General features: G+C 39.9%; 1 protein-coding gene across 2 annotated transcripts in view; it reads right to left on the bottom strand.

Annotated features, from left to right (window-relative positions):
- The window catches only part of ARHGAP10 (Rho GTPase activating protein 10), a 326,505-nt gene that overhangs the window by 139,910 nt on the left and 169,210 nt on the right, over positions 1-17,385 (bottom strand). For both annotated transcript variants that reach the window (XM_043567800.1, XM_043567809.1), the window contains 2 exons: positions 16,365-16,410; positions 13,508-13,573 (listed from right to left, as the gene is read on the bottom strand). In XM_043567800.1, the coding sequence (XP_043423735.1) occupies positions 13,508-13,573; positions 16,365-16,410 (112 nt within the window). The remainder of the gene's footprint in view (positions 1-13,507; positions 13,574-16,364; positions 16,411-17,385) is intronic.

Below are 17,385 nucleotides of genomic sequence, written 5' to 3' on the forward strand. Positions count from 1 at the left end.
TAAACACATCTTTGTTAAATTTGTAAGATATAAATTATTACAAGTTAAGGTTACTCATATCCTGGAAACTCCTGGTTGTACAACCTGGCAAGTCACTCATTCTCTCCCTGCCCCAGCTTCATTACCTGAAAAGTGAGGTTAATGATGGCATGGGATTGTCATGGAAATCAAAGGACACACCGTGTGTAAAGCGCATGAGCCTCACATACCAAGCACTATTACAAACTTTAATTGAGCATAAGGTTCAAAATTAGTATCAAAACAGCTAGGTACACTACATATACAAATTGCCCTAAGTCTACAACCTAATTTATAAAATAAAGCACATGTTGAGTGTCAAAATTTATTCAATACGAATGGCTCACAGAAAATACGACATTTCTGTTCGCTGATAACGTTTGGAATTTCTCCCCTAGATGATGATTTGGGCGGCAGATAGAAAAATATTATTGACAGTTACTATGTGTCAGGAACTACTCTGCACTTTTCCTTCCTATGAAGTCTTGCTTCCACTTTCATGTTGGCCTCTACATGTTCTTTTTAGATTAACCCACTTCTGTATTACGATGGATAGCTTCCTCACCAGCAGGCACTTTGAGGACAGGTCTCATGATTTCATTCACATGATCTTCCTACACCCAACCAACCAGAGAGCTCAGAACTCCAACAGTTTGGTACATGAGGGCAGCTGTGCCCACTGAGTCTGCCTGTCACATCACTTTCATTACTGCATCCCATCCCAGCATAAGTGAAAAGTAGGGACAAAGTACAAGGCAAATACCCAATTCCAGGTCTAAACCAGTATTTTTGTGATGAAGTTCTCATTCCAGGACTTTTCAGACACATCTAGGCTTGACTCTAAGACTCATTCTTTCATTCCAAGTCACAAATACAAAGGGTTTTTGGTTTATTAGCTGCTACCTTGGTATTAGGGTCAGAATAGACTGTATATTCCCAGCATTCCATGCAGCTAGCCCACATGAGAGGAAAGCATTTTTGCTTTGGACCAGACAACCCCTAGACTTGCTGCTATTTCTGATATAAATTCACCCAAGCCAGTGGGCAGGAAGCCTCCAGCAGGGCTAGTGAGAAACTACTGACTACCAGGAAGTTTCCTCTTCCATTAATAACACTCAGGGCCCCAAACTCTCTCGAGGTCTGATGTCTTTCTGTCCCACATCTAACAGATCTACCACTCATTCAATGTGCCCTTCAATCTTTCCTCTCAGTGTAAACCTTGGGGAAAGGAGTGTGTCACAGTCCCTGGGCCTCCTAGCAGAATTCAGCTCCCCTATTACCACTAAGTGGAGTTGTCAACCAACTCTTCCTCTCACCTTACTCTCCTGCCATGGGTGAATTCTGACGTTGAATATGGAGACCCGGTTCCGAATCCCAGCTCTGCCTCTTTATAGGCTGTGTGAACTGTGGCAGGTTTACCCTTAACGTTCCATGCCACAGATCCCTCAGAAACAAGATAGATCTCAACCACCTACTGAGTTTTGTAGGGACTGTGTGAGCTAGAATACATGAAATACTCAGAAAATATAAAAGTCCATTTGTTATTAGGATTTTAAATACGGTCAGATTCAGATTCCACACTGACATTAGGTTTTCTATATAGATTCTCAGCAAAGGGGATAAATCTTTCTTGGGCTGATGGTGCCCCTTCAAAGGTCCATGATGGAGCCAGTATGGAAAGAAGAAGGTATGACTTTAGAATGGCTTCATCTCAAGTCTGGAGGAGCACTTCAGAGAATGACATTTAAGTCTTCCCTCCCAGCTTCCCTTTCCTACTGTCTACAGTTTCACACTTCCTCTATTCTTTAAGTATTTGTCTATATTATATTGTTCATCTCCAGCATCCTCCAAAATCAGCCTATAGTCTCCATCTCCTCATGTTCATTGATGTTGAGAGCACCAGCATTAAAAACTCAGCCTTGGATTTGAGTTGTAGTCTGATATCTTCTAGCTGAGACTTATACAAATCAATCATGTCTCTTGGCTTCAGATGCTCATGGAAAATGGAAAATATCATTGTCTCATAGGGTTCTTGTGAGAAGTACAACCTGTACAGCCTGGCTATTCTCCAGCTTCTTGCTTCCCAGTCCTTAAATGGTTTTTTGTTTTTTTTTTTTTTTTTTTGGTCCTCCTCCTCCCTGAACTTTGTAGAGCAGGTGACACAGGTATGACTTCCTCCTCTTTGAAATTACCCCTCTTCTGGATTCCTTTACACCACACTGTCTTGGGTTCTCCTCTGACCCTGTAACTGTGCTATGTCTCCTTAATTATTCTTTTTCCTCATATTCTCTAAAGGCAAAGATCCCCAAATATTCTGCCCTTTGTCCCCCATTATTTTCTTCCCTCACCATCCACCTGACAAGACTTTTTGACACTCAAAACTTGACCTCTCGGGGTGCGTGGGTGGCTCAGTTGGTTAAGTGTCCAACTCTTGATTTCAGCTCAGGTCACTATCTCATTGTTTGTGAGAGTGAGCCTAGTGTTAAGCTCCATGCTGGGTGTAGAAGCTGCTTAAGATTCTCTCCCTCTCTTTCTGCCCCACCCCCCCACCACCTCATGCTCTCTCTCAAAAAAAAAAAAAAAAAAGGAAAAAAAGAAAAGAGAAACAAAGAAAAGAGAAAAGAAAAAAAACTTCACCTCTCTAAAAAATGATGCCCACCATCTCTTCTGTTGCCTTCATTTTATTTCTGACAGAAATGTCACAGGACAGGCACTCTGAATTCACAATATCAAAAACCAACCTATATTCCTCCCAAACCTACTGCTCCTCTTGCATTCTCTGTCTTGGCTAAAGATGTCTTCAACTACCTTGGTTGGGAAGCTTACAGTTTTTATCTTCCCTTTTCCCTACCTTCTATATTCAACATGTCATCAGATTCTGTTTTTCTGCCAAGTCTCTCATCCTATCCATCCCTTCTTTCCACTATCAGTGCCCTAGTTTAAACCTCCATCAGCTTTATCTGGATTATTTCTAAAATCCAACCAGCCATCTTGCCTGCCATCTCCCCATCCCACCCAACTCCCATTAAAAGATCTGAACATACCCCTGCTCAAATCTGTCAACGTCTCACCTCTGCCTATAGCACTGAGGCAACATGCAGCACAGTGCCTGGGATCTACCACACTCTGGCCTCGACTGCTCACAAAGCATCTTAACACATCATAGCCATCCACCCCCTCTGCCAGCAACACCCCAGGGCGGGTGAACACCATCTGTTCCAGTATCTCACTCTAGAGCAAAGAACAGGTTTGCTTGCAGCCTTGGAAAATAGAGATAGTGTCTCCATCTAGAACAAAAGCCAGGCATACTTGTCAGCCATAATAAGAGTCAAGTTTCCTAAGCTCAGAGTTTTTCTCTTGTAATATGACCCATTGTGCGGGCAGGTATCACCTGACCTTCTCTGCAGTACCCTTAGGAATTAGAGACCAACACAAAATTTATATTCTGACTACTGAGAGTAATAAACTATCCTTCATCTCTGATCCAGGAGTCTTGGGTCTTCTACTGGCATGCATGAAACTATACAAAATAACTTGTTCACATGAAAGCATGAAATCAGAGGCCTTCACTGCCTTGAAACTAGATTGAAACTAATCTTTAAGAAAAAGGAACCATATCTCCACCATTTTTTCCTCCAATATATTTCCTGTAGGAAACACCTAAAAAGAATTGACTAAAGCCCACGTAACACGTGCATGTCGAAGAATACGTAAGTATTAAATAAGCTGGAACGGATGAGACAGCTAAATAAAAGTACATTTTATTTTTAAATTCACTCATGTAGCTCAAGCTTAAGTGGTCACAAAATTTTACTTAACGTAAAACAGAAAAAGAGACTCAAACTCAAGGCAAAGTTGGCTGTCGTTTTTTGCCACTCTTTTTCTTCCCTTCTCTACAGAAATCAGAACATCAGGAAAAGTCTAAGAGTCTCACTGCTGCCATCGGTCTCTCCACCTCAGAACAGCTGCAGCATCAGGAACTAAACCAATTCTAGGCAACTCCGGGCAATCTCTTTTTTGGGGGGGCGGGGGGCAGGGAGGGGATGTGGAGGGGGAAGCTTGACGTAATCCAAAAGCCATGGTCTTGTTCCTGAGCATCCTTCCTTTCTTCACCACCTCCTGGCCGTTTTCTTGCTCCAGTGTCCACAAGACACTGAGGAACAGAAGACTGAAATTCCAAAGCATTACTTTTGCTGCATGTTGCAAGTGCCACATCAAATTGCTAAAGTGAACTCAAGTGATTTATTTCCCTATGTAAATTACTATTAAAAAAAAAAAAAAAAGTGCTCCCAGAGCCTTGAATCAATAACGGAACTACTTAATTGTGACTGGCCTCAATTAACAGATGGATCTCTAAATAAGTGACTCACATTTACTGAGCACTCAATAGGTGCCAAGGTCCCAAGCACTCTCTTTTCATCCTCACAAGCCCGCAAAGGAGTTGCCACCATTATCCCATGAGACACATGATAAAATCAGGTCACAGGGCGTCAAGTAACTAACGTGCCATGGTTGCAGAGCTAGTAAGTGGTGAAAGAGATTCCAATCCAGACTGACCTTTGGGCTCATGCTATTCACCACTATGCGAAAAGTGTTGACAGAGCCTTGCAATAAAAATGCCATGGACCTCGTCAGAATCTGAACTGAACACACAAAACCTAGCATGCCTACTCTCTAGCAGGATAGTTTAACCATTTTTCCCTATTAACTGTCGTCAACCACTCATTTGGAAACTAATAGCTTTGGAAGCTTACTTGTTCTTAAAACAAATAAGATTACTAATTAAGAAAATGAATAATCCTGACTCGCCTGAATTTAGGATTTCAGTTTTGCATTTGCATTTCTGCAGACACCACAAGACTCTCTAATTCCCTCCCACATAAGACTGTCCTCTTGTTATCCACCCACTCCCATCTCACACCCATTATGATTAAAAAAGAGACAGTGAGGGAAAAATTCAAGTTTACTTGCTGTAAATTTTCTGGGGACAGCTGTTCTTTATTTTCTCCATTTTTGCATGTAATTTGCCCTCAGCAACTTAAGATTAATGGGCAGTAATGGTAAAATATGCTGCAAGTTCATCTTGGGCATCTTCCTTCCTACTGAAACTATACAGTATCATCTTCTACCAGGCCCATCTTGAGACCCCCACACAATTCCAGAGGTGTTTCAGAAGTGGAAAACTCCTCAAGCCAACTTCAAAAAGATTTTCCAAAAACCTAAAACTTTGCTTTTCAAAGAAAGAGAATCTCACTTTTACATACGACAAGTCAAAGACTGACACGTCTTAGACGTGGCTTCCTACTTCTATCCCATGAATTCACAGCTTGTTACAGTGCTCAACTGGATAACTGACAGCTTGCCTAGACCGATATTTTAATGCCATTCTCTAGAAATTAAAGTGAATATTCAAATTATTCACATATGGAAGATCTTTAAAGAGAAACTTCCTAAACAAAAGTGGCATACAAATTTAGTTTCAAATCACGATGACTATTTAAAAAATAGCAACCAGAAGAAGTTTTTAAGCTAGAGTCTTATTTGTTTTTGTACATTTTACAATGCATGCTTCGGCAAAGCCAGACGTCATGCAGTTCCAGAAAAAACTCAGTGTACTGGTCATGGGAGTTGGCCCCTCTATAGGAACAGGAGTAATTTACTTAAGGAAATCATGGAATTACTCTTCAAGCTCTGAAACCAGAAAATTCTTCAACAGGTAACATGATGTATCTATGTCTAAACTACTACCTATAATTCAGAGAGATGCCGACATAAATTTGCAAAGAACAGAAATCCAATCCTACCTATGTTACTTGAAAATACTAATCCTAACCACACACAGAAGAAGAAATCCTTCCAATAATTTTACCAATTGCTGGAACACATAATGTGGCTTTTAGTCAAATCTCTGAATACTCAAGCAAAACACAATTGCTTATTGAGTTCTATGTATGAAAGACACAGACTATACTGAGAAATAAGAAGAGGCAAGCAAAGGCAAAGCAGAAATAAGACATTTTCCTCACTCCAAGAAAACCATAAAGTTCCCGAAACAAAATAAATATATCATATAACTAACAACATCAGAGGGGAGCATGGGTGGCTCAAGTGGTTAAGTGGCCAACTCTTGATTTTGGCTCAGGTCATGATCTCAGAGTTCCTGAGTTCGAGCCCCATAACAGGCTCTATGCTCAGCACAGAGCCTGCTTCATATCCTCTGTCTCCCTCTCTCACTTGTGCATGTGCTCTCCCTATCTCTCAGAAATAAATAAATAAATGTTAATTAAAAAAAAAAAAAACAATATCAGACAATATAACTGCCAAATGAGGAAATTCCTTCTCACAAGGAAAGCACTTCAAGGGAAGGATGGAAAGGGGAAATTGAAACAATACATTTAATAAATATTCTACTATATAAAAAAATTAGCTCTAATCCTCACAAACGTGGGGGTAGGTAAGCAGTGTGAATGAACTTCCTAGTCACATTCTTTTAAACTGAGGGCCCAAGGGGTTAAGAATCTTTCCAAAGTGCCTATTTCACTGCACCATTGTGGAGTGTAAGCCTGGCAGCTCCCATCAGCCAACAGAGAGGTGCAGCTTCTGCAGAGTAATCAAAGCACCTCTCTTCCTCCAGTCTTGCCAGGACTTCTAGGGCCCAGGTGCATCATGTTCTTTCAAACATCTACACTGCAACCCCACCTTTTCCTCTGCCAAAATCCTTCCTGAAACCCTACACCCATGCATCTGGTCAATTCCTCCCTCATCCTTCAGAAGGCAGCTTATGTGCTAAGTCCTCAAGGAAGCCATGAGTCAATGGTGATTCAGAGATCCAGGAGGGGCAAAGGAGAAGAATGAGCCCATCATATTGTCCATCCTGAGGGAGCCACAGACACATGGTGGCTGCATGGTTTTCAGCCCAGACAATGGAGGATATGTTGTATAAAACTATTTTGAGAATAATCAGGTGCTTCCCACAAAGGAACAAACTGCTACAGGGCACTAGGCACTAGGGCACTAAACGAGGTGTCATCTGAAATAGCAGGTAGAGAGACTGGCGATGAAGCACAGGATGATGAGCGACAGGTGCCATGCATACTTCAGAATATGCCTTGGATCCACCTACAAACTATGTGAAATCCGAAATACCCTTGGCTTCCGACACAGAGACTTGGCCACTATGAGCCATTTTGCTATTTCTTCTCTCAACCCCTCTTTTTAGGATGCAGGTCTACCCTACATCTGCTATGCTCACTCTCATGATCCCAAAAGCTACATGGATCCATGATCCAGGGCCCTCATAAACTCTCTCAGGAAACCATCATGGCTTCTTCTACCCTCTAAAACCAAAAGATGAGAAAATTCCTGTCTCCACTGGACTATTCTTGTTGGAACTCACACTGTCTACAGCAGAGGCCCAGTTACCAATGATTCTGATTCAACAGAACTGATTGAACCCAGGAATCTGCATTTTCAAGAAGTACCCCCTGGTGATCCTGACACATGTCAACATGTCTGCCACGGACCCGTAAGTTTCCTTGATATCCTTTGCTTTCCAAACGAAAATCTGAAGGTGAAATTCCTTACAGAACTCTGATCCTGTATGTATGACCAACTGCTAAATGTGACGATCTGCTAAATTATTTGGATGCATCAACGCTATCTGACCCCACTGCCCAAATCGACCATCCTAAATCAGCTACCTCGTCTACTGAATCCTCCAGCCTAGACAGAATTCTGAGGCTCCTGTGCACTAAGTCATCCCACACACGGCTGCCAATACTAATTTTCATATTTATCTTTCTAAGCCTCCTACTCTGCTATCCACCACCCTCTAGCACTTACCCAGCTCCTTTACAATTAAATGCAAATGCCTCAGTACCGCTTTGATGCTATTTCTTCATGCTTCCTTTCTTTTGTTTAAGTTAGTGAACATACAGTGTAGTATTGGTTTCAGGAGTAGAATTTAGTGATTCATCACCTATATAGAACACCCAGTGCTCATCCCAACCAGTGCCTCTTTAATGCCCATCACCCATTTAACCCATCCCCCCCATCCTCCCCTCTAGCACCCCTCAGAGTGTTCTCTATATTTAAGAGTCTCGTATGGTTTGCCTCCCTCTCGCTTTTTATCTTATTTTTCCTCCCCCCCCATATTCATCTGTTTTGTTTCTTAAATTACTCATATGAGTGAAATCATATGACATTTGTCTTTCTCTGACTTTTTTTGCTGAGCATAATCCATTCTAGTTCCATCCACATTGTTGCAAATGGCAAGATTTCATTCTTTTTGATCACCGGGTAATATTTCATTGTATATATAAACCACATCTCCTTTATCCGTGCGTCAATGGACATTTGAGCTCTTTCCATAATTTGGCTATTGTTAACAACACTGCTATAAACATCAGGTCGTATATGCCCCTTTGAATCAGCATTTTTGTATCCTTTGGATAAATACCTAGCAGGGCCATTGCTAGGTCGTAGGGAAGCTCTATTTTTAACATTTTGAGGAACTTCCATACTGTTTTTCAGAGTGGCTGCACCAGTTTGCATTCCCACCAACACTTTCATGTTTCCTTTCCAATCAAATTTGGCTTGTTTCTGTCATACTCTGTCTCCACAGCTTTGCAAAGATGTCTCTAAATTCCACAATATACCTTCCTATCCTTTAAATCTAAGGAAGCCTATTTCTTTTTTTTTTTTTAATTTTTTTTTTCAACGTTTATTTATTTTTGGGACAGAGAGAGACAGAGCATGAACGGGGGAGGGGCAGAGAGAGAGGGAGACACCGAATCGGAAACCGGCTCCAGGCTCTGAGCCATCAGCCCAGAGCCTGACGCGGGGCTCGAACTCACAGACCGCGAGATCGTGACCTGGCTGAAGTCGGATGCTTAACCGACTGCGCCACCCAGGCGCCCCTAAGGAAGCCTATTTCTAACCACAGTCCTCAATTATATAACATCAAGTACACTTCATTCTATCAACATGCATTCAAATTCTCTTAATCCTTGCAAACTTGTAACACTTATTTTATCGCCTGTTATATTTACATTACAAATCTGTTTACTATTAACATATCCAGCATTATATGTAAACAACCTTAATGTGTCCCAAAGGACTAGAACAAAGCTATGTACACCCTGTGATTGCTCAATAAATAAATACTGCTCAATAAATAAATACTAACCAGTATTTATTAATACTGGTAGAACTAGGATTTAATGGTGGTAAGTCACCTGTTACTAAGGGAAGGAAAAGAACATTATGCTATTTTCTGCAGAACTTTTCTCTTTCGTTTGTTTGGGTTTAGGTTGGGTTATTTTTAAAAAGTAGTTACAAAAAAAGCTCCCCACATAGCTGGATACTATAAACATAAAGATAACAATTGTGCAAACTATTTCTTCAATACCAAGCAACCCTTCCATTAGGACAGTGGTTCCCAAACTTCGCTACATAGTAGAATCACTTGGGGAACATTTTAAAAAATCCCACTTCCCAGGGGTGCCTGGGTAGCACAGTGGGTTGAGTATCCAACTCTTGATCGTGGCTCAGGTCATGATCTCACAGTTCATGGGTTCGAACCCACATCGGGCTCTGTGCTGATAGCATGGGGCCTGCTTAGGATTCTGTTTCTCCTCTCTCGCCCCTCCCTCGCTTATGTACTCTCTCTCTTTCTCTCTCAAAATAAAAAAGTAAACTAAATTAAAAAAAAAATCCCACTTCCCAGTTCATACCCGACAGCCAGGAAGTCAAACTTGACTTGGGGAGGGGGGGGTGGGTGGGTGGTGGTGAGAGCCAGGTTATAGTCTTTAAAGATCCCAGATGATTCCAATGTGCAGCAATATTTGAGAATAATAGCTTTAGGAAATCATTCAACTTGGTATATGTACATAAGCAATAATTTCCTAGAGGTAGTCAGTTGGCCTGAATTGATTAAGAACCAGTACATATCAATTACAAATATTTGGCAAATGGTTGAAAGATCACTTGATCTGACTCCCACACACACCCTCACTTCATGAGCAAACAACTCGATGAAAGTGACAAGTATGATTTGTTAACTGATGCTGATGTTGTAGAGAAATGGGATTAGTTCTCGTCTCAAAAGTAGAGTAACTGCTTAAATAGTCCCACTCAGGTCAAGATGTCAGCATCTGTATAGGTCAACATATATTGTACGTGTTAACATAGGTTATCATATATTTTATTTGTGTCATATATTACTGTCCTATGTTAGTGTCGCATACATATTAGTTCCATATGTAGTGTATATGTTGTCAAAGATATGTTAGTACACTAAAAATGTTAACTTTCTTAGGATACTGCAGATGACACTAAATTTTAGACATTTGTCTGATGCTTTCAAATATTTCAGTGAAGTCACAAATAAGATTGATGACAATAAAAATGCCAAAAGTCGTTTTTAGAAAAACATATTTGGAAAAAGGCACACTAATGGTTTTAACCCACACACATGAAATGGGCAGTTTTCAGAAAATGATGATCATGCTTAAAACACTACAAGCTGTGATTCGAAATACTTCTTGAGTCAGATCTCATTAAAAGCCCCTGGTCTTTAGGCATGTAGATCCACCAGGTACATAGCAGTCATTAAAGCTATTCCCCAAAGATTTCCAGCTCTCTGTGTGTTTTCCAGTCTCCTGGTAGGGTTGCTGAACCTAGACTCTTTGGGGTCGAGTATGACCATGAGGCTTCTAGTGACCAATTAGTTATTAGCAAACCTAACTCGCTTCAAGCCCAGACCACTTTGCTTGGAGGTCCAAAGCACTCCAGAATTGTTTCCCTCTGACAAGGCAGCCAGGATCCCTTGACTTGTTTGGTTCACAAAAACAACCAGGAACCTTCAAGCCTAAGTATTAGTGATGAGCAAAACCCTCCTACCAGTGCTTGAGTGAGAAATAATTCTTATTGTTTTCAGACACAGAGATTTGTGGGTTTCTTGTTACAGGACATAAACTAGTTTTATCCTGATGAAAAAATAAGTATGGCAAATCATGCCTATAGCATAAGAAAAATCACTAGTCATGCTAGCTGATTTGCGGGAAATCATTGACAACAATATTCCTTAAAGGAACTCACAAATTTAGTATAAAAGCCTCAGAGATTCTACAATGTTTCTCATCATTTTTGATAATATAATCTGACCACTGATTCTTTGAACACTATTATTAGTCTATTAGTTCACTAAAAGTAAAAGGCTTCATTCAGGAATGGAAAACCTTTAAGAACAAAAGATTTGAAAAAGAAAAACATGGGGCACTTGGGTGGCTCAGTCAGTTAAGCGTCCAACTTGGGCTCAGGTCATGATCTCCCAGTTCAGGAGTTTGAGCCCTGCATTGGGCTCTGTGCTGACAGCTCAGAGCCTGGAGCCTGTTTCAGATTCTGTATCTCCCTCTCTCTATGCCCCCGCCCCACTCGCGCTTGGTCTCTCTCTCTTTCTCTCTCAAAAAATAAACATTAAAAAAAAGAAGAAAAACATATGCTTTTAGTTTATTTTTAAATGATAAAAATCTAACTTAAATTGTGTAGACTCATTCTTCTGTTAAAAACATCCAATAATTATATATTTATAATAAAAATACATCCAATAAAAATACATTCAATGAAGATTCGTGTGTGTGTATGCATGTATATATATGTATATATATGTATATATTCCATTCAATGTATAGAACATTCCATAAAACTACATATACCAATCAGAAAGCATTCTAGATAGATTTTAATCTGTTCAGGCAGAAGCAAGTATGTATAAAACATATCCTTTGGGGAAAGAACATAATTTATCAAAATAATAAACACACAAGTGATAAAATTAAGGCGCTTCACTTCAGGAACTCAGGAGAAACAGAAACATGAATGATGAAGTGAGAGATATGAAAATCACAGTATTTTTTCCAAATTTTGGAAATTTGTGAAACACTAGGAAAATGAAGAAATTTATCAGCTCAACTTCAGGGCAGATGAAGGAAAATCTGCCACAGACCAAACTGCCACCATAAGAGAGTGTATGAGAAAAGGCTTTCTATGACTAGGGATTTTATTATCGATGCGCAAACCCCTAATCATAAAAGGACTGGTACTTCTCTGTCATCCGACACTTTTATTTCTGACATGGCTCCATGACAAAAATCCTGTTTTGACAGAAAGCATGAACACAATGCTTCATCCACAAAGTCATCCAAAGTGGGACCGGGATACTCAATACATGAGAGTGAATGAAATATCCATTTAACCATACTTCGCTCAGTCTCTAAACAAAGAGAAACTCCACCTCCAGAAACAGCCTGTTTTGTAATGTTTAATCTTTCATTTCTCCCAAGTCTGCTGCAATGGCTGCAAAGCAGAGGGACCCTGTTTTGTTGGGTTTTGGGGGGTTTTTTGGGGTTTTTTTTAGGGATTACAAAGAAAAAACTTTCAGTGGGGGAGGGATTAGCTTTCCTTAAATTTAAATGGAAACAACCCAGGGTGCCCGGGTGGCTCAGTCGGTTAAGCGTCCGACTTTGGCTCAGGTCACGATCTCGCGGTCCCTGAGTTCGAGCCCCGCGTCGGGCTCTATGCTGACTGCTCAGAGCCTGGAGCCTGTTTCAGATTCTGTGTCTCCCTCTCTCTCTGACCCTCCCTCGTTCATGCTCTGCCTCTGTCCCAAAAATAAATAAACGTTGGGGCGCCTGGGTGGCGCAGTCGGTTAAGCGTCCGACTTCAGCCAGGTCACGATCTCGCGGTCCGTGAGTTTGAGCCCCGCGTCAGGCTCTGGGCTGATGGCTCAGAGCCTGGAGGCTGTTTCCGATTCTGAGTCTCCCTCTCTCTCTGCCCCTCCCCCGTTCATGCTCTGTCTCTCTCTGTCCCAAAAATAAATAAACGTTGAAAAAAAAATTTTTAAATAAATAAACGTTAAAAAAAAATTTTTTTAAATAAAATGGAAACAACCCAAATATTTATCAACAGGTGAATGAATAAAGAAATTGTGGTATATCCATGTAATGAAATCCTGCCTAGCAGTAAAAAGAAATGAACTAGGTATACACTCCGCAAGATGAATCTCAAAAGCATTATGCCACATAAAGAAGCAGACTCAAAAGACTCTATACCGCATGATTCCTTTTATATGAAATGGTTTTTAAAGCTGACTTTTTAGAGAGAGGCCAACAAGACAATGGAAGATGAGACTACCCTAATGGTGACCAAAAAAGGATTCAGATTGGCTGTCCAACACTGCTGATTCTTCAAATAGTTCTCATTTCAGCAATGACTTCAGTGCTGGGGAGAAATATAAATGTAAACACAAAGGAAAATCCCATGCTGTCATAGTAAATGGACAGCTCAATCTCTGACCCCCAGAGTACATACACATTTTGCATTGACGTCTTCCATTCTACAACACTTAACCATGCAACAGGCACTTCAAATACTCTTAGATTTTACATACCTATAGCTTTTCATGAATAAAATGATTCTATCATGTTACCTCGTGTTTCAACTGCACTGATGCATTTTCTGAGAATTGTGAATCCCATCTTATCCAACTGTGCGCCTAAAAGAAATAGTGTTAAAATATTAAGGGCACGATGAATTATTGATGTTTCTCTTCTTTACAAAAATAGAAAAAAAATTATTTAAATTTATTTCACTATTAAAAGAAAGCTAAAGGCCATGTATTCCCATGTATTATAATGTAAATGAGAATTTCATATATTTAGAAAAGCACTTATTGGAATAGGACACCAATTACCAATAATTTATAAATTTATAATTCATAATACGAAATAATTTTTATACTAATACATATGACTTATTTTAAACAGTGGAAAAGAAAGTGCTATAAATCTTTAGGGATATCTATCTAAAAATGGGTAAGATACATTTTGCCAAAATTCCAACAGCAGCTCAGAATTCTTTTTTAGTTATACAGAGGAGTGAAGTAAATTACTTGACAGTTGGAGGGAGAATTAACACAAACCTCTTTTTTTATTATTACTATTTTTAATGTTTTTATTTATTCTTGAGAGAGAGAGAGAGACAGAGGGCAAGTGGGAGAAGGGCAAAGAGACACAGAATCCGAAGCAGGCTCCAGGCTCTTGAACTGTCAGCACAGAGCCCAAACAGGGTTCAAACTCACGAACTGCGAGACTATGACCTGAGCTGAAGTCAGACACTTAACCAACTGAGCCACCCAGACACCCCACAGAAACCTTTTTTTTTCTTCAACTATAGAAAAAATTTTTTTTTTTAAATTTTTTTTAATGTTTATTTCTGAGACAGAGACAGAGCATGAGTGGGGGAGGGGCAGAGAGAGAGAGGGAGACACAGAATCGGAAGCAGGCTCCAGGCTCTATCAGCACAGGGCCCGACGCGGGGCTTGAACTCACAAACCGTGAGATCATGACCCGAGCCGAAGTCGGTCGCTCAACCAACTGAGCCACCCAGGCACCCCCAGAAAAATTTTTTAAAACACTTCTTAAAAGTATTATTTGGCGGGGGGGGGGGGGGGGGGGGGGGAGTATTATTTAAGCCATGAGCTTGAAGAAGAATTTCACATTTCATACCATGCTCTAATGTTTAATGCTTTATTATTTTCATAATGAATTTAAAACAGATGATTCGTATAGCAGAAAAGATTTTTAAAATTTCCTATTTTTTTTCCCCAATATAAGTGCTTGCCTGTGATTAGGCTGGCACATTTGAGTATCCTAATAAAACATGATTCTTGTTTCAAAAATGAAATCAGGGAAAGTGAATGCTTGAGTCTGTATTTAGAACTAGGGAACAGTAATATTAACACTTATCTCTCAGGGGGGACAGCATGAACAATCCACAAATATAAACTGTGCAGGTTTAATGCTAAGTTTGAGGAGAACTTTAATGAGGAAAATCAGGCAATGGTTTACTGTTTAAGGATCTACAATTCATATTTTATAAAATGCTTAGCAAAACTATTTTTCAAAAGAAGTGGCAGGTTTTTATTTCTCTATAAAAAATAACTGAAAGGAAGGACAGAAGGAGAAAAGGAGTTGGGGGAGGAGAGAGGAAGAGGAGAAAGACAGAAGGGAAGGGAGAAGGAAGTAGGAGGGACAGGTAGAGATTAAGAAGGTGCCTCAATGCAAACAGTTGAGCATCCGACCCTTGATTTTGGCTCACGTCATGATCCCAGGGTCGTGAGATCAAGCCCTATGTCTGGCTCAGCACTAGATGTGGAGCCTGCTTAAGAGTCTCTCTCTTCCTCTCTCTCTGCCCCTCTCCCTCCGTGCTAAAATAAAAATAAAATAATTTTTTTAATTTAAAAAAAAAAAGGCGCTTCACATAGCTTTACAACTGGCAACTTCCAATACCAGGAAGGCTAGAGAGGTCTTTTACTCAAGCACTGGCTCAAGTGATATATACACATCATGATAATTTGAAAATCATGTGTTAAAGAACATAAACTTTCCAAACTGTATACATTTGATTAATTTAGCCAAAGATATCAAAAGTAAATTAATGAAGAAACCAGCAACTCTGATCACATTTTTATCTCCGAAAAAATAAAGATTACAGAACTAGGCAGTGCTCCCACATTCCTGGAGTACATATGATACATGGAAGATGACTGCCCTAAAATAACTGAATATGTGTGAACGTTATTTTCTTTGTTGTTTATTTGAGAGATTGAGAGAGAGAGAGAACACATGCAAGCAGGGGAGGGGCAGAGAGAGAAGAAAGAGAATCCCAACCAGGCTCCAGGCTCAGTGCAGAGCCTGGCACAGGGCTGGATCTCACAAACCACAAGATCACAACCTGAGCCGAAATCATGAGTCAGACGCTTAAATAACTGAGCCACCCAGATGCCCCAATTGTTATTTTCTAAGGTGCAATAATTTATTACTTCTATAATCCATACTCAGAGAGTTTAAGGATAAAAAATATCAAGGGTGGGGGTAAGGGGGTTGCAAACAGGGGACCTGATAAGCAGTTCCCACCCATAGGAACTTACAACTTAGGAAGCTGAATGATGTACACCTGGAAGTCTTAGGTGTTTATTTATAGCTATAAGAATAAATATCAATGAGAATTGTGGCGGAAACATTTTGGGCTTTGTTGAGAAAGTAATTATAGAGAAAGACTTAAAAAAAAAAAAAAAAAGCTCAGAGATAGAAAAAAATCAATGAGGATTACAGCAGTCCAGGAAAATCTGGGTTGGTTGCAGTAGGTAAAACAGAATACATATATACATTTGGAGATCTAGCTTAGAGAGGATACAGGGCACACAGCAACAATCTGACATCAGGAATGAAAACTAACTCATGAAGAAAGGCAACAAACAGTCCTTTTTATGAATCAGCACTTACTTCCTTCTGGTCTTGGGATGATGGCTCTATTAAAACTATGTAACAGCTAGTAAAAGAGAAAAAGGGAAAATATTTTTAACATATCAATATAAAGGTTTCAAGTAGGCATGCCTATGACCATGCAAAACAAAAAACAAAACAAAAAAAAAAACATTGATATTGGCTAATTATATACTATTTATTATCTGCTCAAATGCTAAGATAAATAACAATCGGGGCACCTCTAAGTCTACTTTGTCTCTTGCAGAGAGGTATGCCCTGGTAGCAAGAAATAAGATGAAGGAGCTAGGATTCTTGAGCAACTTACTGGAAGTTTATGTAAATTTGAAATGCTCAGCCTTACAGTTACAGAATGACAAAGAAACTGCTGCAATAAGATGAAGCTCATTTTCTCACCACTATTTCCAAGATCTGGTATTTACTTAACAATGAGAGGACTCCTGCTCATAATTTAAATAACTACATCTGAAAGAGCTAGGTGATAATTCTGGGCTGCCTCTAAGAACTTCAGCACTGACCCATTATTTGCAAGTCATATATACAGCACCTGGGAAAAAAAAAATGCTACTTTAGGTGTCCTCGCATAAATACATAGCTAAATGTTTTCTTTCTGCAGACTTGCCTTCGTCTGTGCATCTCAAATTAATTACTTGCCTCTTTGTGCTAAAGGAGAGGTTAGGTCTTCAAGGTTACACTGCCTTTGACAACAGACTTATTTCTCAAAGACTGAGTCATGTGATCTTTTCCCTGGGCAAACTCACTTTCCAAAGCACTTGAATATCTGGGGAGAGAAGTCCTAGTTGCTGCATTGCCTTTACTAGAGAGGATTAGTATAATGTATTTTGGATTCTCAGTAACCACTAATGCTGTAAATACTCTGGATTCCCAGCTAAAATTTTGAAGGACAAATGAAGACTAGACAGAAATAAAAGGAGGGAGGCCAAATGTAGGTCAAATATAATAAAATAATACACAAATCTGATTACCACTTTTCCCCCCCCAAGCGTGATACATTCTCTTC

This window comes from Prionailurus bengalensis, chromosome B1 (assembly GCF_016509475.1).
Source record: "Prionailurus bengalensis isolate Pbe53 chromosome B1, Fcat_Pben_1.1_paternal_pri, whole genome shotgun sequence".
NCBI classification, from domain to species: domain Eukaryota; kingdom Metazoa; phylum Chordata; class Mammalia; order Carnivora; family Felidae; genus Prionailurus; species Prionailurus bengalensis.